Source organism: Osmerus eperlanus, chromosome 6 (assembly GCF_963692335.1).
Source record: "Osmerus eperlanus chromosome 6, fOsmEpe2.1, whole genome shotgun sequence".
NCBI lineage: Eukaryota > Metazoa > Chordata > Actinopteri > Osmeriformes > Osmeridae > Osmerus > Osmerus eperlanus.
Genome location: NC_085023.1, coordinates 11766862 through 11790670, shown reverse-complemented (window position 1 = coordinate 11790670; position 23809 = coordinate 11766862). Strand labels below are relative to the sequence as shown.

The window sequence follows — 23809 nt, the reverse complement described above, 5'->3', positions numbered from 1 at the left end:
AGATGGGATATCCAATATCAACCATGTCTGATTACCACTTGATTCCAGCCCCGCCCCCACATCATCCCCTCTGGTTTTGCACTATTGATCCGGTGAACTGACTGGAATGATAATCGATGGAAACATCTCTATGAACTCTTCAACCCCATAAATGAGGAAATTATAGAGAACTAGCGAGAGAGAGAGATCGAGAGAGGAGAGAGATCGAGAGAGGGAGAGGAGAGAGATCGAGAGAGGGAGAGGAGAGAGAGCGCGAGGGGGAGAGAGAGAGGGAGAGGAGAGAGAGCGAGCGAGCGAAACAACGAGGGAGCATATTGCTTGCTTGTTGCTTGGATCGATAAGACATGGAGAACGACTTGCTGCGTCGTGCGTACACAGGCCCGGTGAAAGGCAGCGTGTCTGACGGGATCATGAAGATGCTCTGTGCACGGGCGGCAGCGCGTCTCCCATGCCAATGATGAGTGTGTGTGCCTGCGCGGCGCGCTCGCACACACCTACCGAGGGAGTGTCGGAGTGTCGCCTGGGGTTACGGAATGATCCGAAGTAAAGACTAAAGTTTGCCCAACACAGAGTCCAACCGATGAGCTTTCAGGGAGCCGTCAAAACAGTCAAACTAATAATACCGAAGCCCCTTGAGGTCAGGTTTAGACAGGGTAATAATAATACTATCACTATTGACACAGTGCTCAGGGCTGCGATGAGCCAATCTCATTATGGAACTGAAGGATTGTGTGTGTGTGTGTGTGCCTGATTAGGAGTGCGTGTGTGTGTGTGTGCGCGCGCGCATCTCACCTGTAAGAAGCTAGAGGTATGTGGGTTCCACTTCTCCTCGGGTCTCCCGTGCCAGGTGTTGAGGATGCTTAAACACACCTTAGACAGACAGACAGACAGACACAGACAGACAGACAGTTTCAGACCACAGCAGTGTGCTCCACTCCGAGATCAAGTTAGAAGAGGAAGGTGACCAGTAAACATCCCTAGGCAGGGGTCAAAGGTGGCCTCTCTCTTTGTCCCTCGCTCTTTCGTCCCTACCTCGCTATCCACCCATCCTCCTCCTCCTCCCCCCCCCTCTCCATCACCACCGAACTGCCTTTCCCTCTTCTCCATCATCCTATCCATCTCTCGACCAATCCATCCATCCCTCCATCGCCTCCCCACCCCCCTCCCTCGGTAGTGAGCGGAGGGGGGCAGTCGCCGTGGCCATGGCCGCCACAGGGCGCCTGCTGCTGTCTGCCTCCATTATGAAAATAGATGTGGACTGTCAGCGGCCCTCCTAATGAGTGGGAGCCAATGTGACAGGCTCCAGCACCTTAACAGCTCCTTGCCACCGAGGGGGGGGAAGCTAAAGGAGCGGGCAGGAGAGGATGAGAGGGAAGGAGATGGGGTGGATGACTGGAGGCAGAAGAGGGAGGAAGGAGTGAGGGGCATGCCGACAGTGAAGACAAGATATAAAAAGATATAATAAGAATAAGGGAAGGATGTGAGGTGGGGGGAAGACGGTAGCCAAATGGAGGTCTCATGTGTCTGAATAGACTTCTCTCTCACTTAACCATGGTTGTACAGTCGGACCATAACAGAAAGCCTCATCAAATCCCAGACAAAATTGGGGGGGGGGGGGGGACCTCTAACTCACAGCTTCACAGACTATTCTGCCTCTTTCTGTTCACCCTTTGTTCATGACTGGGTCTCACCTTGCCGTCGTTGTAGAGGTTGGGGTTGAAGCGCACGCTGTGGCCCCCGGTGGTCTCCAGGTTGACCAGGGGGGGGGAGTTGGGGTAGTCCTGGGGGAAGTACACGTCAAACTCAAAGCAGCCGTTGGCGTAGGGCGTGTCTGCCGGGCCCGTGATGAGAACCTGGCACACGCAGAGGGAAAAGGGGCACGCCATTAAAGTTGGGGTTGGGGGGGGGGGCACTGTGTGACCTGTGAATGGGAATGCAGGGGTTAATGCAAACGTCTGCTCTCAGCTGACCATGAGGCGAACTAAAGTCACTAACTTGTGGGGGTAAATAGGTAAAAAGCCAGACATATAGAAAATATACAGAGACGGATGTCCTCGTGAGGTCCGTTTCGATGGAGAACGCTTTTTTTCCCGCTCGCAAAAAGACAGCAAAAACAACAGAAGTGCCTTCCTGGTTAACCACCCTCATAGCTGTCGGAGAAATCCAATTAATTCCCACGCTACATGAGATTACCTCATTAATCACGAAAGGTATAAAGAGCTGGAAAACAAAAAGAAAGTTCTCTCTGTCAAGCGCTCAGGAGGGCAATCTCAGAAGAAGAAAAAAAAGAAAGTCCAGCAATCTTCCTGCACGGCCAGGAAGCAGGCGCTGAAGTCTCCCTGGGTATCAGTGTCTCATCGATGCTTGGGAGCCCTTTCAGGTGGGGAGGAAGTGGAGGAGGAAGTGGAGGAGGAAGAGGAAGCAGACTCGTGCTCTTTTCCTCTCTCCTTCACAGCCCATCTTTATCCCTCTCTCCCCCTCTTCCACTCTTTAGCGATTTTCCGCATTAGCCGGCTTGCGGTCTTGTGTGTGTGATAGGGAGTTTGTGTATGTGAGAGAGAGATTGTGTGTGCGAGAGAGATTGTGTGCGCGTGTGTGTAGGAGAGATTGTGTGTGCGCGTGTGCGTAGGAGAGATTGTGTGTGCGCGTGTGTAGGAGAGATGCGTGTGTGTCTGGAGGAGGCGGTGGGGTCCTGACGACCGCTCTGTTAATCTCAAATGAAACCCGGCTCTACCCAGAGCCTTAAAGTGCATCTGGTGCTCAAGACTTCAGAGGAATGGAGGAGTGGACTTCCTGCCATGTTTGTTTTCTGTTTGCTAGCGTGTTGAGAGTGCCTGTTTGTGTGTGTATGAAGGGGGGGGGGGGGGAGGCAAGAAAGAACAAAGGAAATGAAAGAGGCCTGGGGACAGAGACTGGTGAACGTCAGCAGACAAGGTGTCTTTAATGGAGAGTCGGACTAGATATCAGATTGGAGGTTTAAGAGGGGAGAGAGGTAGGAGAGGGGGAAGAGAGGAGAGGTTGAACAGGCAATGCTGCCAAGGCACGTAACCTGGAGAGAGCCTGGCTGATAGGAAACGTGGAGAGAAAACCAGAAGAAAAAGGGAAGGGGGGAGGGAGTGAGAGGGAGGGAGAAAGGGGGGGAGTGGTTGGTCACGGTAAACAGACCGAACCAGACAGAGTATGGAAACAGGGGAGGTAGCAGACAACATGGATGGCAGATTCTACAGCAAGGCCATGTGTAGCATTGAGAGGACAAGCGGTGAGGGAGAGTGTCTGTGTGCACACACATGAGCTAACTGGGGCCCTGAACCTGGGGGAGAGGGGATGGGGGGGTCTCATGGGTCTGGTGGGAAGCCTGTTTTGACGTAAACATGCAACGGTGTCTCTCTGAGTTCAAGTGTTCAGAGTAGGTTAACACTTTCCTGTTCATTGCCTTTAAGCTAGTACAGAGCCAGCTTCCTGGTAGAGATGGCTGAAGACCCAGACTAATGCACTAGGACTAGGAGGTTAGCAGGCTGGGGAGGGGGGGGGGTGAAGAAGACAGGAAGGGGGGCTTCACCCAATGTACCAAACCCCGAGCCAATCAGTGACCTTTCCCTGGTTCTCTTCATGGAGAGACTTTAGTGACTTCAGTGATCTTTTCCAGGAAACAGAAACAAACGTTTGGCTTTTGACATTTACCGGGAGAGGTCTTTGTCATTCCTCGAAAAAAACAAATAAACAGAAACGCACAAGGGGGCTTTCTATTAAATGTCACTGGTCCATGATACCCGTTCTATGAGCAAGTGTGGGAATGCTGAATCGCAGTTAGCAGTCTCGTGTAGTGGCCAGAAAAATGCCCTCGTTCTCCCCCAAATCTGAGGGAACTCATCACCGCTGGGCTGACAGTATTATCTCGCTGCGGGGGCCTCGTTCTGTTGAACTGAAACAGTAACACGACAGCGAGGGCACTTTTACAAGCACCTTGATTGAGAAGCACTCCGTCGCGGGTTAGCCTGGCTTTCCCTGAGGCTGTGGGGGGTGTCATGAACTGATAGGGGAGAACAGCCTCGTGAAAGAGCATGAATATCACCGAACGGAAATCCCGTTTTAACACAGGGCTCTGCTGGATTATGACAGACGGGCTTCACGTGACCATGGCTACTGTATAATGGTCCGATGAGAAGCGAATATGTGAACTGGGTATTAAGATAGTGGGAAGGTGAATCACATGGGGTTGTTACTACTATGGTGTCAACTTGGAACCTGTGAATACAGGAAGAGAGCTTGTAAAAAAAAAAAAAAAAAAAAAAAACTGTGAGAAATGCAGAGAGAAATGTACCCCCCCCCCCCCCGGGTCTAAGAGAACAGTCCGTCTCAAAGCGAGGCCCCATCTACCTTCATGATGTCGAGGCGCTCCTCGTCGCAGCGGACGAACACGCTGGAGGAGGAGGACAGCGGCAGCGAGGTGGACAGCGTGACGGACTCCTGCGCCAGGCGGCGGGCGCGCGCCGCACTGTTGGCGTCGTTGGCGTTCTTCACCTGAGACATGTAGTGGTAGTTGACCTTGAACACCAGCTTGCCGTCCTCGTCCTCCGACACCATCTCGAACGTGTCTGTCCCGGAGAGAGGGAGGGAGAGAGAGAGGGAGATAGAGAGGGAGGGAGAAGGAGATAGGGAGAGAGAGAGATAGGGAGAGAGAGAGAGAGGGAGAGAGAGATAGGGAGAGAGAGAGAGAGAGAGAGAGAGAGAGAGAGAGAGAGAGAGAGAGAGAGAGAGAGGGAGGGAGAAGGAGAGGGAGGAGAGAGAGAGAGAGAGAGAGAGAGAGAGAGAGAGAGAGAGAGAGGGAGAGGGAGAGGGAGAGGGAGAGGGAGAGGGAGAGGGAGAGGGAGAGGGAGAGAGAGAGAGAGAGAGAGAGAGAGAGAGAGAGAGAGAGAGAGAGAGAGAGAGAGAGAGAGAGAGGGAGAGAGAGAGAGAGAGGGAGGCCCAAAATATGTCAGTCTACTTGGTTGACTTGTATCGTGCGCTACAGCAACCCTTTAGGTACACAGCCCATAAAACCTGTATTTTATATACGAAAGAAAATAAATCGTAACAACATCCATTACCACAAGAGGACACAAACCACAGGCGAATAATGGCAATAGCTGCAGAAGGCTGTGAATTGGTGATAATGTAAGAAGGTTAACAGGCTATCCACGTCGGGAGATTAAACCAACCTGTCATCATAGCAGAGAGTGCTACCCTTGCCGGTGGCTGCTTGAAACTACAAGGTCTATTTAAATGGTATTAAACACACACTGTGCCCCAGTTATTGTTGGCCGCGAGTTCGAGATAAGCCCAGTCTTCCTATTTATTTACATTCCAGAAAGGGCCTCTCGTGCTTTGTGTCTATGAGAGAACCATCGGTCTGAATCTATATTGACTAATAACGCAGGCCCTCATCTTCCACGTCTTGAATCATGGCGCTCACCAGGGGGACTCACTCTCGTACTCTAGAGAACCTCTTCCAACACCCCCCTCCCCCCCCCGAACCCCCACTTTAAGAACTGGGACGCGTAGGCACAACAAAAACCCTGTTTGCGTTAATGTCACTGCTGATTACATTGAACGTCAAGAGGACACTTGCTAAAATCTATTTGCAGATCAATCTAGGAACGGAGGAATGAGATGTGAGAGTCGGGGGGGGGGTGGATTTGTTGCCGGGAGGAGATGTGGAGGGAGAGATGCGGTCTGAGGGGACACCCTGGACAGTTCCAGAAGCAGTCAGGAGCACTCACCAAACTGGAGCTTCTTCATGGCGGCAACAAATTTTTCCTCCACTGAGCGCAGGATGGACAAGGGCTTGGCCCGCGTGGACACCTTCTTTGACGACTCGGCCAGCTTCCTCTCTGATGGAGGGAAGGAGAGAGAGCGAGAGAGAGAGGGGGAGGGAGGGAGAGAGCGAGAGAGGAAGGGAAGTGGGAGGGAGGAAGAGGGAGAGAGTAGGGAAAAGGAGAGAGAACATGTGAGCAAGGAGGGGATAAAAGGGCTTCAAAGTCATCTGGTTGTGAGCGCTGGGCTGACGGCCTGCCTGCCACCAGGGCCGTTTGTCACAACTCTCATCTCAGCAGGCCACTGGCCCGGCCCCACAAGCTTAGTATTAAACCTGGCGGTCTCACACACACACACACCATCCTTTTCTTCAGACAGGTCATGCGGTCGAAGGGACGTAACGAATTCTTGTTAGTAAATATTACAATCATATGAATTCTCCCGTCTGCCTGTCGACGCCGCTTCACTGCACAGGAGCGAAAACCCATTCATTCTATCAGCTAATGAGAAGTGCCACCGTTAGGGGACTCACCCCCTACCCCCCCTACCCCCCCCTCTTCCCTACCTCCGCGCCCCCCAGTCCCTTCAAATCCCCCCCGTTCATTATCGACAGCACAAAACGGCGTACGAGACGAATGATAATGGCACACGGGCGGCGATCAAAACCCCCCCCCCCCCCCGATAAAACACGGGGCTTGAAGGGAGAGGACGGATAATGCATCAACATAATTAACAATCTATATATAGCACATTTATGGTACAACGTCGGCTTGGCTCCCCACCCGGGCCCCCCTCCGCACGTTACCTGGGAGAGCTGTACTTAGCATTAAACTACTGGTGCGTTTAACGGCCTCTATTACAGCGGGAATTCAGCCGTTGTCGGTCCTTTCCATTTCTATCGCCTTCCTCTTGGCACGTCAGCAATGTGTGTGTGTGTGTGTGTACGAGGTTGGTGGGGGGGGGGGACATTCCAGGATTCGATACACGCCATTGCCGGAACACCCATAGTGTGTGTGTGTGTGTCCCCTTCTGGACCAGCCCCCTCCTTTGCCAGCCCTTAAAGACTATGTACTAATTAAACAATTACATATCCGTTGGAGCTAACGAAGCAACACAAACACACACACGCGCTCCCTTTGAGGGGGTGCTGGTTTCCACGGCCGTTACAGTATGGATTTCCTCATGTAAAGTGACAAGAGACATTGATCTTCATCTATGTTACGCCCCTCCCCCCCCTCCTCCCCACTCCCCTTCCTCAGTGATCATTTGAGACGGCCATCGATGGGGAGACGGGGGAGAGGTAGATGAATAATGTTAAACACATCGTAGCTAAAGGGATGGGGGGGGGGAGTCAGAGTGGGGTGTGTGTGTGTGTGTGTGTGAGAGAGAACGTAACGGTCAATTCGGACTCGGAGACACGAGTCGATGGCCACCGCTTTCTTTGACCCAGGTGAGTAATGGAGCCCCCCCCGGTCCTCCTTATGGGGCTCTGGGGACAACTGGGTGTCTCTTCTCTGGCTGTGTGGGGACGAAGGCCAGCGGCCATTTTGCGGAGGGGGGGGACGCGATAAAAACAACTGCTCCTCACAGGAGACCATCCATCAGGGCGGTGATGAATCGGGGACCCTTTTAAGGGACAGATGTGACCCAGCGTCAGTTTGCCCCGTCACTCAGGGGGATGAAGGGGGTGACGGAGAGAACGTTCCGGGGTTGAAAACGGGTTGTTATCCTCCGTGAATAAGACCCAGAGGAGAGGGCGGCCGCCAATCACGTCCCAGGGAATTTCGACTGGTGGAATGGGCTAAACTTAGGAGACCCATTTTCGTGCCCTTGTCCTAGGAACGGTGGCACGGAGAGACAAAGCCGGGGGTGGAGGGGAGAAATATGGAGGCAGAGAGGCAAATTGGGAACTGCTGAAATTATTCAGACGAACATCGGCGAGAGAAGCGGATTCATCTTGGTCGAGGGCCAAATACTGGGGAGACCGAGGAGAAAGATATCCACTGGGTGAAGTGGAGCTTTCCAAAACAGACACTAACACCGTCTGGCTGCGCGTCACTTTAAATAGCAGCCTAAGTAGTTGGGACCGGACCAACTGTAATTGTGTCCTCTGTTTGGCCTTGGTTGGACATGTGCGACAGGTGTTAGTGAGTGTGTGTGTGTGTCGTACCCTGGTTGGCCTGCCGGAGGCTGGTGGTGGCGGCGTAGACGATCTCCGCCGTCCTCTGGATGTCTGGGACCAGCAGGGTCAGGCCCTCCGGCTCTGGGTCCGAGGGGTCCGTCTTTACCACTTTACTCTTGTCTTTCTTCGACCTGGGAGGGACAGAGACAACCGTGCCATTAGGGCGACGGACGAAGCGAATCAACAAAAGAAGAAGAGGTGAACTTTTTTTTTGGGGGGGGGGGGTTGGGTATTCTTTAACAGGCGGTTGTGATCTGATGCAGCCAATCCCTCCACATCGACTTGACATACGAGTGAAATATTGATGCATTTTCGATCCATTTTTCATGGCCAGTAACACCCACAGGTGTTGGAGGGCAAAGCGTCAAAGCCGGGTAGAAAGGCAGACGTCTGACCCAGTGTTCGACCGGTGAATGAAGGGGCCAGGGCTTCAGAGCCCGCTACCCAGGAGCCATGCATTATTCAGGCAGCTTATTGTACGGCCGTCCTGCATAAATAACTGAACTAGTGCCTGAGGATAAACCTTGACGTCTCCCAAAAAAGTTTTCAGAGGGTCTACAAAACAAAAACAAAAAAAACGATAGGCTACTTTTGCATGGGGTTTCAGGTCGCGTGAGGGGAGAAGCAGGAAGGTGGTTAGGGAAGGTGGGCGGAGCGACGCCCAAGCCATCTTCAACGCAGGAGAGGATGATGTGGCCTCGGAGAAACAGGCTAGTGGGGGTGGGAGGGAGGGGAGGGCATGGTCAGTGACCTTTTGTGAGGTTGAACACCGGCCAAGTTCACATAACCTCCCCCACCTCCTTCAGAGTCCTCCGTTTTGGCTGAGGACAACAGCGGTGAAGCTGACACCCAATCCCCCCCCCCCCCCCACCCCCCCCCCCCACCTGTACTTTCACTGTTCAATTCTGCTGTGGTGTTCTGGAGCAGACAGACAGACCAGCTCGTCCCCACACTGACACACCAGGCTGGTGGAACTTTTTGAATGCAGAGCGTGAAGTCCACATTTTCCTGTGACTGGCTGGCTGGCTAGCCGGGGCTCATTACATAGTGTGTGCGTGGCTGTGGGGTTGTGTCTGTGTGTGGGGGTGGAGTTGTGTGCTTGCAAAGGTGTCTGGTTGTCTGAGCCCACAGGTACAGAGGCTGGTTATCACCCGGGGTTGAGCTGCTATCACAATACTAGCGCTGCTGTTCCTTCATTCAAGCCAAACCTCCATCTCCCCTAGTGCCAACTATGAGGCTGATACGCTGGAACCGGAACAGACTGGAAATAACAGGTGGGGGAAATAACAGAATGGACCAAGATCCATTCCCAAGGCTTTTGAGTAATGTAGGCCATAAATGTTCTCACCAACATGGATATATGTCCTGACATATTTGTGGGCTAGTCCCACATGACGAGCCTTCAAAAAAATACCTTCCTTTCTGGTTTCTTAAATTCATAAGTAGTCGCAAAGGCGGGTGGGAAACCAAATGTGAGTCATCGAGGATCCTACCTCTATGGCGACTGGTTTGACACTCCTATCAATGAGCAGATATCCAACCCCATCTTCCAGTTTAAATATTGATAAATATTTACAGAATCCAAGGGGGTTGTGTGCCAAGCTACTGCAGTATTCTCTGGTGAGGGGAGGGGTTCAGGTTAAAAGGCTGTTGGCTTCCTCCGTGGGGTCTTAGCATAGCTTCCTCAACAGTGGGCCAGGTGTGACAGATAGGGAGGAGAGATCAGAGGTCAAGTTTGCTACCTTAACTTAATTCCTATAAACAAGGGGGGGGGGGGGGTCTACTCGGCTCTGTCTCCTCATGGGGGACAGGTAGCTAGGAGAGAAGAGGACTGTCTGACCCTGGAAAGTGAATCATAATTACGATCGCTCCTACATCTCCTATAGCTTTGAAAAATATATATATATTTAAAGGCAGGCTAATTCCTAACATTCCTTTCACGAGCGCCCACAGCCCACTGTGTACGGAATATCCACAAACCGGATCAACCTGGCCTGCTTAAGTCTGTTCAAGACACCCCCTGTCCGGTGTGTGTACCTGAGGCGGTTGGTGTAGGTGTCCACGCAGGTCTTCATCTTGGCCAGCAGCATGCCCACCGAGCTCTGGCCCTCGGCGTGCTCCTCGTCGTCGTCCTCCTCCTCGTCCGGGGCCCCGGGGTCTCCCGACAGGGGCAGCAGCAGGGGCACCAGGGCGGTGGAGGTGGAGGTGGCCCTCAGCAGCTCCAGCAGGGCCCGGTACAGGGGCACGTGGCGTGCCATGTCCAGAACTACACGGAAAGATGGAGAAGAAGAGAGGGAGGGGGGGGTTAGAGAGGGCGCGTCGAGCGTGGATATCTGCGCGAGCGACGTCATAGCGACTTAAGTCCACTTTGACTGGGCTGGCGTCACCACAAAAGGAACCACAAGATCATGCCCAACAAGGTGCAGACCGGCATCAATCGCGAAACATCGAATGGAGCGTGATGTCGTCGTCATCATCTGGCGAGCAGCGCAGGCACGGGAATGGTTTCCGTCCACCTAAATCCTTGCCCCGGCTGCCTGTTTGCCTGCTAGCTCATGCTGGGTTCCTGTCGAGAGGGGAGCCACGGCTCCACGCATCAGCAAACACCGAGGACTTCAACATCCGGCTGGCTTCTCAAGACACCAAGTGAAAAATTCATTCGATATCTCGGAACACGAGAACGAAATTACAAGCGCATCCATCTGCTGGCCTTGCATGAACTGCTCTCGGTGTGTGTGTGTGTGTCCACGAGGTCTTAACGAGAGCGCTAAGTGACTGACTACAGGATGGATTAAGACAAGGCTCAGGAGAATTCCGGATCGCTCGGAGATTGCGCCCGCAGCCGAGAGCGACATGTAGAGGAAGACAGAGAAAAGGGGGGAAGAAAAGGAAGAGAGTAGATAGATGGCGGCGAGCGCCAGGATGGTAAAGGAGAGAAAGGGGTGGTGGGGGGATATTAAAGATGATTAGATTTCCAGAAATGGACAAAAATGACAAATGACAAGCGAGAGCGAAGATAGGGCCCCGAGGCAGGCAAACAAGAGTCCAGAACTCAATTTGGAGTCCTCACAAACAAATGTGCGGGGCCAGGCCCGCCCCCCCCCCCCCCAAACTATACTGTCCCGGGGTGTCCCTGAACGCGACTCAACACAGCCGGCTTGTCGGGCTCTCTCTATAATGAACCCGAGGAGAGCTAGCCTGGAGGGCCCGGAGGGGAGCGAATGGAAAGCAAAGCCTGAAGACATGGCCTCCCACCTCTTCTACCACCTCCCCAACCCGCCACTGCATCAAATAAGAAAAGGAGAAGAAAAGAGAGGGAATATCGGGGTGTCATTTTTGAAGAAAATGGGGTCGGCCAGGATGATAGATTGGAAAATCTAGGTGGGCTCTGGCTAGTTGGAAAATAAGAGTGAACAAATGGGGTGGGAGGGGGGGGGAGTGAGGGCTTGACAGAGGAACACAAGGGAGAAAGAGAGTGACTGAGAGACAGAGACAACGAGAGAGAGAGAGAGAGAGAGAGAGAGAGAGAGAGAGAGAGCACAGGAGAGAGAGATATTATATTTAGCGAGGGGTCCTCGTGACAGAAGGCGGTCAAGCTTGGTTGTTCGGAGCTCAGCTCGGGCCAGGCGCTGATGGGATTCCATACAGGGCCCTCCTCTCATCCCTGTGACCACGACTGACAGCTCCCACTTCACACCTCTAATGGAACTTTAAGTAACAATGGTGTGGTGCTGGTGGTGGGTCGGCTGGGAGCGCCTAGAAGGCTAGGGCCCTGCGTGTCTCGAAACCAGGTTAGAAGATGGAGCTGGCTTCCTTTGTGTGGCTGAAGGACAGTGACGCACATTGGGATTCGGAGATGGGATGCAGTTACGCATGCATTCGGATGGGCCCGGGGTTTTCTAGAGGCACAACAGGGCAGTGTTGGTGGACACTGAGAGCACACACACACGGTTAGCAGCCATCATCGGACGCCATGCAAGGGAAGATGCTGAATTGGACAACATTGTTCTGCACGCATTCCTTGTGTCTAGTTTTTTTCCACTCTATATCCATGTCTGTGTGTGTGTGTGTGGTGCCCATGTAGCCACGTGTGTATTCCTCCACGTCCCAGCCCTGAGCTGGGCCAGTGAGGAGCGAAGCCTCAAATGGTGCAGGACAGCCCAGGCCGTGGCTCCCGGCCTGTTTTACATTTATATTGGAATTCCGGGCCCCTCCAACGTCCCCTTTTCCCAGCATTTGAACAACATTGACCTCTCTCAACTTTAATCTGCGTTCCAATCGTCTCGCTGTGTGTCGCTACGCGTAGCATCCCCAATCCCTGCCCTGCCATTGGAGCAATTACCGCTAGAAGCCTTGGAAACTGGGCCTCTCTTTCTCCCTCTCCTCCCCCCCTTAAGCTCTTAGGTTTAATGCGTCTAACGGTGGGCTGATCTGTGTGTGGTGGCGTCCACGTGTCTGGGCTACTCCTGGTCAATGTCAGACTCCGCCCATTCTCCTTGTACCCCCTCCACCCCCACCTCCGCATGCCGTCATTTCATTTGTACTAACTGATTTACAGCCAACATGATAGACTTCACTGAAGGAAATGGAGGGATATCAAATCGAGTAAGCAGTTTAAAAAGCAGCTTCTCCATGGGGGTGACGAAGAACAAGGTCAGTGTACTGTAGGTTAAGTAAGGACAGGACAAACCTTACCTCATGGAAGAAAAAATATGCATTTCACATGTGCACATACTACTACATAGGAGAGTAGTGGGGTATTTTCCCCTTAAGGAGTCCAGGTCCAACTTAAAGGCTGGCTGATCCCAAAACAGTACATCCTAACTCTCACCAATGTTGCTCTATGCATTTTCAAACCAAGAGAGAAATATACCATGTCTGCCATTCCCTTCATTTAAATGCTGGAACTTGACTTTAAACAATTAAGGTAGAAAATCCAAAAGGCGATTTTGAAAAGTTTGGTCGTTTTCTAGACACTGAAACCGAAGCCTGAAACCAAAGTGGATGTGTCCCAAACCATGACCTCCAGCCACGATGGCTTGGCAGATCTGATCCACATGTTTCGAGACTCCATCTCCAGATAGGTGCTGTGCACACGATGGAAAGTCATCCTGCAAGGAGACCGTACAACCACCAACACTCACACACCCGTGGGCTGGTTAAAGGTTGATGGTGTTTCTCACAGGGAGCTATACTGCTTGTGACATGTAGGAGAACATGGGGCATTGGCTCCGCTTCCTCTCAGACACCTCTCCTCTGAGCTCTGCCAGGCACGCACGGGTCTAGTCTACCGGTTGGACACTGGAGAAACAGGGCAGGGCCGGGGTGATTCAGTTTCTCACATATTGCGTGACTAGTAAGTTAAGTGGCCTGTTCAATGCATGTAACGGCCATTGAATCACCGATATCCAACTCGTCTTGTGTGATGTCGCTAGTACACATTCCCATAAGACTGACAAAAACCCAATCGGAGGAAGATAGATGAGAGAAAACTATTTACAATTCATTGGGGGACATAAGATGAAAACGGAGACGATGGGGAGTTGTGTGAGCGCTAGGACGAGCGCTAGGACGAGCTCTGAGTGCTAGGACGAACGCTAGGACGAGCTCCGAGCGCCAAGACGAGCTCCGAGCGCCAGGACGAGCTCCGAGCGCTAGGACGAGCGCTAGGACGAGCTCCGAGCGCTAGGACGAGCTCCGAGTGCTAGGACGTGCTCCGAGCGCTAGGACGAGCTCCGAGCGCTAGGACGAGCTCCGAGCGCTAGGACGAGCTTCGAGCATCTGCTCCCCCGGAGCAGTGACAGACACATCAACTATTTACAGACGTTAGAATAAGAAAAGCCAGGAGACATTAACAATGTCTCACACCCGCCATTTTGGCTCAGGCTTTGCAGGGGCAAAGGAGCTGGCGCACAGGATCCCATCAAGCTAAGTGCAATCCTCCAATGTGACTCCCCAGACAGTGTTGAAAATGGAGTTCAATAATTAGTTGGAAAATGACAACGGCGATTAAAAATGAACACCAACACCTCAGCCAGATTCAATATAAAAAGTCCCATGTCACCACGTATCGATGATTCCTCAGTTAGACAGGCCATTTTTACATTTAATCAGCAGGGATAACTGGTAACATTTTAGTTCACTAGAGAAAACGACATTTTTACGAGCTAAATGTTCATTTCTAAGAATTGAGTTGTAGACTATTTTGAAATTTAATCAAAATGTAATTATGAATATGACGATTTTGAATTATAGCAGGTCAAAATGTCATTATAGATGACTGTAATTGAGTTTGAATAGAAGTCAATGGTAAAGGTTCACTAGTTGTAATTAACTTCGATATCTACAATGAACATTTCAACGAGTAAGAATTCAATTGCTGATATCAAGAATGAACATTTTGACCACTGAGAAATGAATTGTAGATACATTTAATTAAAATTGCTGCTCGTAAAAATTATGGACAGGTTGATATCTACAACTGCTTTTACAGCTACTGATCGAATGTGGCTGAGAATATGGCAAGACTTTTTAACATTTAAAGCTGTACAATCACCATCACAGATGTATCCTCTTTCATAGCGCTGTGATAAAAATAGCTCTGTGACCTAATGGGCCGTTACATAGAACATGTTGGGTGTTCTTCCGGTTCCATATCATTACATTTTATTGTCTAAATTGGATCAAGAATGACAGCGGGCGACATTTTGCATGTTTACAAGATGTTGAATTATAACATCCGTCAACAAAATTCAACAAACTATAGCCTGTGTCTGAGAATTCGATAGTGCCTAAAACTTAGTGAGCAAAAGGAAGAAAATACTTATGTATAAAAAGCTCTTTAGGGCTTAATAATATACATTATTAATAGTCAAGTGGAGAATGAGACTTCAGTCTCAGTTTCTCATCTGTAAGTGGGGAATATCGCTAGATAAGGGCTAGAGTTTCTAAACAATTAGCCGTAGGACAAGTCATCACCTGAGGCAAAGATCAGCTCCATGAAATAAAGTCTCTGTCAACTCCCCTCCCTTCTCACACAATCGCTTTTTCCCCAAATGACTTTTGCACTTTCATCCCCACCAGCTTATTAAACGCAATTGGGTGCCAGCCTGATATAATTCCCATCTAATCGGTCTGGCTTTTGAATTCAGGTGTCCGCGCTGCATGTGCTGACGCCCCGTCATGGCAGCGCTCACAGACGTGCTGCAGCAGGCCCGGTTCCCCTGGCTCCAGGTCCGGTTCTCCTGGCTCCAGGTCCGGTTTCCCTGGCTCCAGGTTTGTAACGATATGGGAGGCAGAGGGAACGAGAGCCCCGGCACGAGAACAGCCGCGTGACGGGAAGGAGGGGAAGGAGAAGACGAGGAGGAAGAAAGATGGAGTGAGACGAGGACAGATGCGAGGGGTAGAGGGAGAAATGGAGGTAAAGATAAAAGGTGGGGGGCGGAGAAGAGAAGCCAGGGAGAGGGGTGGAGAGACAGTCATGTTGCCATGGCCACTGTCATGGAAATTTTGGAATACAGTTATAATGTGTGTGTTTCATATATGAGGAATGTGTTTTAACGGAAGTCTAAAGTTGATTAAGAGTCAACTACATTTGGTAGAGATGCCATTTGCAGTTTTATAACTAGGAGTCGGGAAGTCTGGGTGACCTGAGAGAGTTCTTGTCACCTGGGGAGGAAGAGACAGTTGGTCTGGAGACAAATGTGGATTCAACTGTATTGTTATTGTGATCTGCTGCTCTGACCCTTCCTGTAGACTTGTTTGAAGTGGCCCACACAAAGGACAGTTGACCATTTGACTGGTGAACCCCTGTGGTTTTACTATCTACTGGTTTGGGGAGAGAGGCCACAATAAAGAACCGTGGGAACTTGATATGAAGTCACTGTCACTGAGCAGTGCTGACCAATCACAGAGTTCAGAATAACCATTTGATCTAAAGTTTATATAAGGCAGGGTTTTGGGGTTGTTCTGTATCACTCTGGCGAACGACCTGTGGCTAGCACCTCCTTCGTTATGACTGATCACAAAGTACTTTGTTAAATCATGATCTGTATAAGCAAAATAAATTTATTGTAACCGCCATCTCTTGACTATTCAAATCTACACAGTGCCGCTAGAATTTTTCCATATCACCACCCGCCTGCACGTCTGGGTACTTGACAAATTAGTGGTTCAACGGTGCCAGATAAGAGTGCTATCGGTGCCTCCTCCTTTCCCTCCAACATCTTTGGCACTTACACGATGAGGAGGAACCTGCCTCCCCCATCTCCAGCAACCCTCTTCCCTTTCCCCCCCTTTTGACGCTAAGTGAAATCTGGCTGGGGGAGCTTGGTGGGTAAAGAAGAAGGAGAGAGGCAGAAATGCGACATCTCTCACACACACACACACACAAATAACACGCCTGCATTCACAGACACATCCCCATCAGACACACACAAACTCGTGTGTACACAAGGAGACGCACACTAGCACACGGGAGAGCTACCCATATGTAGGTCACAGTAGCCCGCCTGCTCCTCTCCGCTGGCCCCCAGGGGTGGCAGTGAGTGACAGCCGCCAGGCACCAAGAGAGATGCCATCATGCCTCCTACCGCTGAGCCCAGAGATGGGTTCTGGCTTTTGTGGGCATTGGTGTAAAAATACCAAAAAATTCGACCAGGGTCAGCCCAGGGGGAATAGGAAAGGAGGCCAGTAGGTGGTCAAATTGTTCTACCTATTTTAAGAATCTTCCTTTACTCGACCCGATTGTATTGTTGAATGTAAGAAAACGGAGGAGGGGATATGTTCAGCAGGTACCAACCCTACAGGGGGAATCCCTGGCCTGTCTCTGCGATTACCAGGCGTTGTGTGTGGAAGTGGAATGGGCTGTCCCCTGTCATGGCGTGTCACTGCTGAGGACGGTGACATGTTGTGACATGTCAGACAAAGACAGCATTACAGAGGAGACTGCCAATAAAGGTTTGGTTTGTGGGACGCTGTAGTGATTACTAATGGCCAGGTAATGACATGTGAAATGACTTGTAGGCCATTGTAACAAAGCTGTATGGACAACGGGAGACAGAATCCACTGGTCTCAATGAAGCGTCTACTGTTGTTTGCCATTTCAGGGGAACAGGACAAGAGGTTTTTAACCAGGTTAGTATTGAGTCGGTTGTGGATGTGGAGAAGCTGTGTAGAAAGCGTACCGGCTGGTTCGGAGCCACTGCCCAATAGCAAACCAGTTTGACAGCAAAAGAACCGCCTACACGGGGAAAACTGGTTCCAGAGCAGCACCAATTGGTCTACGACCAACTTCGGTGGTAGAACCACCCCACTTACATCAGGGGCTAGGGGCGGAATGATCATGACCAACCACGCCCAACTGAATGTGTGACCACCAAGAGCCAGGCCTCGCCTACAGCCAGCTGAGGGGTCACCAAGGGTCCCATTGCACCCCCTTCCCTCCCTTCTACAATCACCAGTAAGTTGTAGCCCAGGGCCAATGGGATGAGCGGTGTGAGTGTGTATATATGTGTGTGTGTGTACACGTGGGTCATAACGCACACCGTTTTATTGACCTCCAGGGCTCAGGCTGCGTTGCTATATTGGCCGAGGTCAGTGTAACGACCGACATTAAAACAATAAATAATGGATCTCCGGCTTAAGAGGGTGAAGATGATGAAGAGGAGGAGGCAGCAGAGGATAAAGGAGGGGGGCGGGGTCCAGTTGAGACCACTGCGTGAGTGCCGTCTTAGACAAAGCATCGGGCTGAACGCGCACGGCCACGTTTACGGCGGCCTGAGCGACAGAGGAGGAGAACAAGTGAAATACTGGCAGGGATGGAAGAAAGGAGAAGCCCCCTCCGTAACTGCCCCCCCCCCCCCCCCAACCACCACCTCACGCGTCCTTGCGAGCGAGCGAGAGAGCCTGTGAGTCATGGTGCTGTGGGAAACTTGCTGACTGGATCACGCACAGGTTGACATACATTTCCAACAGCAGTCTGAACGCACAGACCCCCCAGTCCGCCGGGCTCTTCCCCGTTTGTCAGTGTCGTTGCACGGCTCAAATTCTCGTTCATAATCAAATCCCGGGCGGCGCCGTTCGCCGAACGTGTTTTGGAGCCGCGCGTGACTCACGCAGGTGGCGATGACGTATTTCAGGATTGGTTGCGTGTGTGTGTGTGGTGGTGGTGGTGGTGGGGGGGTACCGATTATTACAGAGCGGGACAAAAAAAAAGAAGAAAAAAGGATTAAACTCGTGAAAAAGAAAAGTGTGACGGAAATTCTTTCATTGTGAGTGACAGACTCCAAAGATGAGACCAGGCAACATTGTCGCGTGAGACTAAACCAGTAAGAATAAAAAGCCTTCCGGTGTCTTAATGTTCAGGATTAGAACAATAATGAGTCAGTGATTGTGCTGTTGCTTCTCCGGGTATGCAAGCAGAGACCCCTGAACCCTAGCTGGTTCTACCCTCCCCCAAACCCCTCCCTCATATCCATGCAACCTCCTCTCCCGGTCCCCTCCCCTCTTGTCGTTCTCCTTTGTGCAGGGTTTCAAGTCTAGCGGAGCCCGACAAAGGGAGAGACCGAGCGATACGGGTATTCTTCTCCCACAGTGCCGAGCGCAGAGGGTCGCATCATCTCACCCCCCCCCCCACCCTTTCCTTCTTTCTCTTGCTTTCCAAACAAACCCCCACGTCTTTGAGTGTGTGTGTGAGGAGGGGGTTCGGTGGCAAGAGCTGCAGCGTTGTGCGTGTGCGCTCCGCCAGCCCCCGCCGCACACAGAGGAGAGACGGCAGCGCTGTCCTCCCCACCTCCCCCCCCCCCCCCCCTCCTTCACCGTCCCTCCCTCTCGTGCTCCCTGCCATTTCCACAGCCGTCGGGAAACCGACTCCTCGCTCTCTTCCCGCGCTCCGCTTGGTTATGCGATGCACGGCTCCTCCCAGGGCAGCTGGCGCGCGCTGGGGGACCTGCCACGACAAAAGCTACCGCCCGGCTGCAGGTGCGGACCTGCGCGGCCGCTGTGACGGTCTGCCGCTCGGGCTCCGTCCGGCTCTCCGGCTCCCAGGGACTCTACTGCCGCCTCTCTGGAATACCCCCCCCCACCTGCTGCCCGGCCGGATCTCCGCCGCCCCCGGGATCCGCGGATTCTTCTAGAGCCGAGAGGAGCGGGAGGAGGGCGGGGAACTAGTGCTCGCCGCTCGCGTCTCCAGGAAAGTGGACCATGCGCCGCTGTGGGTTCAGCGGGAGACGAGAGAGAGGCGCCTCTGAAGAGCACTAATTGCGCCGCTCCCCCCGAGGAGGAAGAGGAAGGAGGGGGTGGGGGGGGAGGAAGAGGAGCGCGTGGGGGGGGCGTGTATATTTCAGAAAGACCGGATGCTCGCTCAGAGCCACTGAGAGATTTAAAAGACACAAGCCGGGAGGAGGAAAACGAAAGAGAGGGGGGGGGGGAAAGAAGGTGGTGTTGTGGTGTTTAGGGGAAGGAAAGAGAGCGTGAGAGAGAGCGTGAGAGAGAGCGAGCGAGAGAGAGGTGTGAGGATGGAGAGAGCCGTCTGGAGGGAGGGGGAGTGTTTCTCCTTACCCCTTGAATGGAGGACACTTGAGCTCTGAAAATCCGAGGAAAACATTTTGACGAGAAAACATTTTTTTTACTCTTAAGACTACTCGGGGAAGAACCAGTTGAAACTGACGGGCGACAAAACACAGGTCTGGAGTAGCAGAGAGGAGACGGAGGGATTTTTCCACACGGAGCGAGCGAACACAGCGCTGCCGTGCACTGAAGCACATTCAGGGGCCCGAGGGCTTCCATTTTTTCGGGACGGGGGGGGGGGTTGGGATTTCCTTCTTACTATAACCCTGACGCTTTCACTACGGCTCGGAGAATTCAGCGACACAAGAAGCCCTAGTACCCCAACACCCTGACGCATCCTCCACCGCGAGGCCATGCTACTACGCTGAGGACCCTAAAAGCATGCTGGATGTTGTCGTGTGCCTCAAAAGCCTTTGGGTAAGCCACTCCCCCCCCCCCCCCCCACCCCTACCATCCAGCCTTCTTCTTATCTTCTGATAAGACAGTGTGTGTGTGTGTGTGTGTGGGGGGGGGGGGGTTATTTTATCTCGGGTAGCTTTGCTAAGCGCTAAACCAGGCTGTCCCACTGAATGTTCACATATCTATGGTTATTTCCCCTGAGTGCGAATGGGGGGGGGGGGGTTAAATGGGTGGGGGGTGAATAAGTGCCTTCGGAATGAGAAAAGGGTGGGTGTGTGTGTTGGTGGTGGGTTTTAAATGGGTGCATTGAATCATGCTTGTTTTGACGTGGCTAATGTTATTGAGCATTATTACAGAGAGTTGAGTGGATTCATCGTGGCTGGACCAATAGGGAAGCAAACACAACACCTGTTCTCTCCCCCCCTCCCCCCCCCCTCCCCCTTCCTTTTCTCTCCTTGGTGGTGGGCGATCGTGCGGCTCAGGCAGGTCGTAAACACTGGCGTTGGCAGACTAATCTCCATTGTGCTCTGCATGGCTATTGTTCCCTTTCAGAAGTGCCATTGATCTTCCCTTCCTTGAGGCTTGTGGCGGCGGGCTGCATAAGGCTAGTGCCGTTTGAGTCGGACCTCCTCTGGGTGTCGTATTTAGCCCGGGAGAGGAGGAGGAGGAGGAGATTGTGTTTAACTGGAGTGCAGTCTTCGAAGCCCTGCTCAATCCAGCTCCCCGTTTGTCTGAGTTCTTTCCCTACCTTTCGTACGTCTCCATTCAGCCTCTACCTGTGTGTGTGTGTGTGTGTGTGTGTGTGTATGTATGCCATCGTGTCACATGGACTTTCTTCATCCTCCAGATAAGCGCCAGCAGCAGCAGCAGCAGCAGCGTCATCTCGGGAGCACGTGGCCACCATGGGCACCACGGTCATCACCATTGAGGAGGTGCGGGCGCTGGAGGGCAAGGAGGAGCAGGAGGAGTCCATCCTGGCCCTGCTGGGCATCATCGGCACCTTCCTCAACCTGTTCGTCATCGTCTTCGTGTACATCTACACCACCCTGTGAAGGGAGCCCCCCGGAGGGGGGGAGGGCTGAGCCGAGACTCCTCCGTTCGAAGCGGACATTACTGATTTGGGGGGAGGGTGGGGGGGGGGGGAGGGGGGGAGGGGGTCAAAGCCAGGGGGAAAGGGACTTTTGTTGAATAGGACCGATACGGTCGCGGGAGACCGTCTTATCCGTTGGTGGGAGCCCGGACATGCGCCGCTTTCACAGGTCAAGGAAGGATGTGGACGATGAGGCCAAGGCACCCATGTTGTTGGGCCATAAGCCTGGTAGATAACAGAGGGCCGGAGGCCACGGCACCCGGGACATGGCTAAGATGCAGCACCAAGAGGGGCTGATAAAGACTGGACCGGGCCCAGCCCAGGTGCGCAGCCCTGGGCTAGCGGAGAGCCCGCATGGCCCTAAAGAGACCAACGATCCCACGAGCGCCACTGATCCATTCGTGCGAAGGAAGACGAAAGGTCTTTTGGGACCAACCCAACGTTTTTGAAATGGAATATAACCACACACACGGACAAACAGTGAAGGAGTGCTTGGGGCATGGCCGGGTGGCAATGGTGCACGCGCTCTAAGGTGGGAAGTCATTCCAGAAGAACGTGCAGTCTGCCACCGCTGCCGATCGATAGCCTTCAGGGGCAGCGGCTTTACGGCTTCGGGCCACCGTCAAGGCGTGCGTTTCCTTGGCAACGTGGCTCTGGAGAAGCTGTGATGTACTGCGCGGTGCCGAGCGCCCTGGCTTATCACATGGGCCACACACACTCCGTTGGAAATTCGAAAGAAACCACAACGGAGATGCTATCTGACACTTGGCTCCTGTCATACTCTCTTTATGGGCTGAAACGCGCGGAGAGTTTTGAAGGACTGCGAACAACATGGACAGATTTATAATTAAGAAAGTCCCTGTTACCGAGTCAAACTGGAGATTGGGAGGGGGGGGGGGGAAGGGGGAGGGGTATGCAATAAAGAACAGCTAATAAGAGAACGAAATGGAAGGGATATTTTTATAAAAAGATGCTCAATGTTGATCACGGGCACCGAGGGGACGGTGCCAGGGTCATGCAAAGCTCCATTCTGTACATTTTACTCCAAATTTAAAAAGACCTGAAACTAACACTTCTGTCTCTTTCTGCATCTCTTTCCACCTTCTGCTCAGTTTATTGGGGACGGAGTTCCGTTGCGTGAATGGGGCTTACGTTTCTATTGATGTATTTTGTTCACGTTGATTTCAGGGTAGTGTCAAGAGATTCCTGTTTCTGTGTCAACATCTTTTTGGATAAATATATGAACTCAATTCTAGATGTAACTGTGCAATAGGGGCCATTTGATCAATAAAATGAGAATATATCAAACTAAAAGAACAGTCTTATCTGTCATTATCCAAGCGTGTGCTCGCGTGTGTGTGTGCTCGCGTGTGGGCAACTCGACCAATGATCGTGTCTTGCATTCTACTGAGAGAGAGAGAGAGAGGAGAAGGGAAGAGAGAGAGAGAGAGAGAGAGAGAGCGAGAGAGCGAGAGAGCGAGAGAGCGAGAGAGAGAGAGGAGGAAGACGAGAGAGGAGGAAGACGAGAGAGGAGGAAGACGAGAGAGGATGCACACAGGGAAGGCAGGAAGGGCTTCACTTACCCTGTTGAATGTATCAGACTGGGAAAGTGGGATTTCACCTGTACAAGGCTAGTGTCAGTGCTGGTTGTGGTCTACGTGTATGTGTGTGTGTGTGTGTGTGTGTGTGTGTTTTTGGAGCGAATGTGTGAATCAATAGGCCCAAGGACAATCAAGACAACAAAGGTGGTTGAGAACTGAACATTATTGCTAATCAGTAGCAGGGATCATTCAACGCTACGAACCCTACTAGGTAATCAATCACACTCCATCAGATGTTGTTGGTTACTTCAGTAACACACAAACATATATCATATGATTTCACGATGACCTCATACATTTCTCCTGGCCTCCTCCTTCTACCACATCCCAGAGCGATGGAGAGGCTAGCTGGGTCCCTTCAAATCCCATAGACAGCCAGAGCTCCGCAACGCATCAAAAGGGCCGTCACAGTCAAACACCGGGCTTGCACGCGGCTACCGTCAATCCCCCGCATGGAAGCCTGCGAACCTCACCGCCCATCAGCGTCCAATCAAACGGTAGACCGGAGCCTCAGATAAACGTTCACAAGACCAGTGGTGAGGCTCTGCCCTTAACCTCTCTTACCTCTCAGTAAGAGAGACGGGCCGTGGCGGGGGGGGGGGTGATTGCTCTACGCAAATTGAAAGAGGTGTGAACACTAATAACGGTGGTTGAGGAGGCTCGTTTAGCATTCACCTTGTGGGGTCTCTGCTTCTAACGGATACTGCCGGATACTTTCATGTGCGCGTGCGTGCACATGAAAGGAGGAAAATGAGATGAGACGCATGAGAGAATGCGTGTGCGTGTGTGAAGGAAGAAGAGAAAGGCCCAAGGACATGGGGGGATGAAAGGAGGTAGAGGAAAGGTGGGGCAGGAAAAGCTGTACAGCTGCCAGTCCATGATGAGGGCGTCTCCACGCGACTGTGGCAGTCTGGGGAGAGGCGGGTTTCGGGGGGGGGGCAATCTAGTCCCTCCCTCCAAACAGCTCGGCTCAGATTACCCAGTGACTTCCAAAGTGGAGGCTCACAAAACCATGAATGATGGGCTTCACGTGGCTTCTGTCTGTGGCCCCAAACTGCCTCAGTCTGGACCCGCTATTAAATCACAGCTGCTTTGGAACGAGGAGTGGAGAAGTTGTAAACGCTCGGTTCGGAGGGCAGATCGTGCGTGCCATACCGAAACGCACGCGCACAGAAG

General features: G+C 52.3%; 1 protein-coding gene across 1 annotated transcript in view; it reads right to left on the bottom strand.

Annotated features, from left to right (window-relative positions):
• birc6 (baculoviral IAP repeat containing 6) overlaps positions 1-23809 on the bottom strand; it is a 91947-nt gene that overhangs the window by 10645 nt on the left and 57493 nt on the right. Inside the window, 6 exon segments of the mRNA XM_062463498.1 lie at positions 793-870; positions 1692-1853; positions 4378-4595; positions 5760-5870; positions 7964-8106; positions 10013-10241. Coding sequence (XP_062319482.1) covers positions 793-870; positions 1692-1853; positions 4378-4595; positions 5760-5870; positions 7964-8106; positions 10013-10241 — 941 coding nt within the window.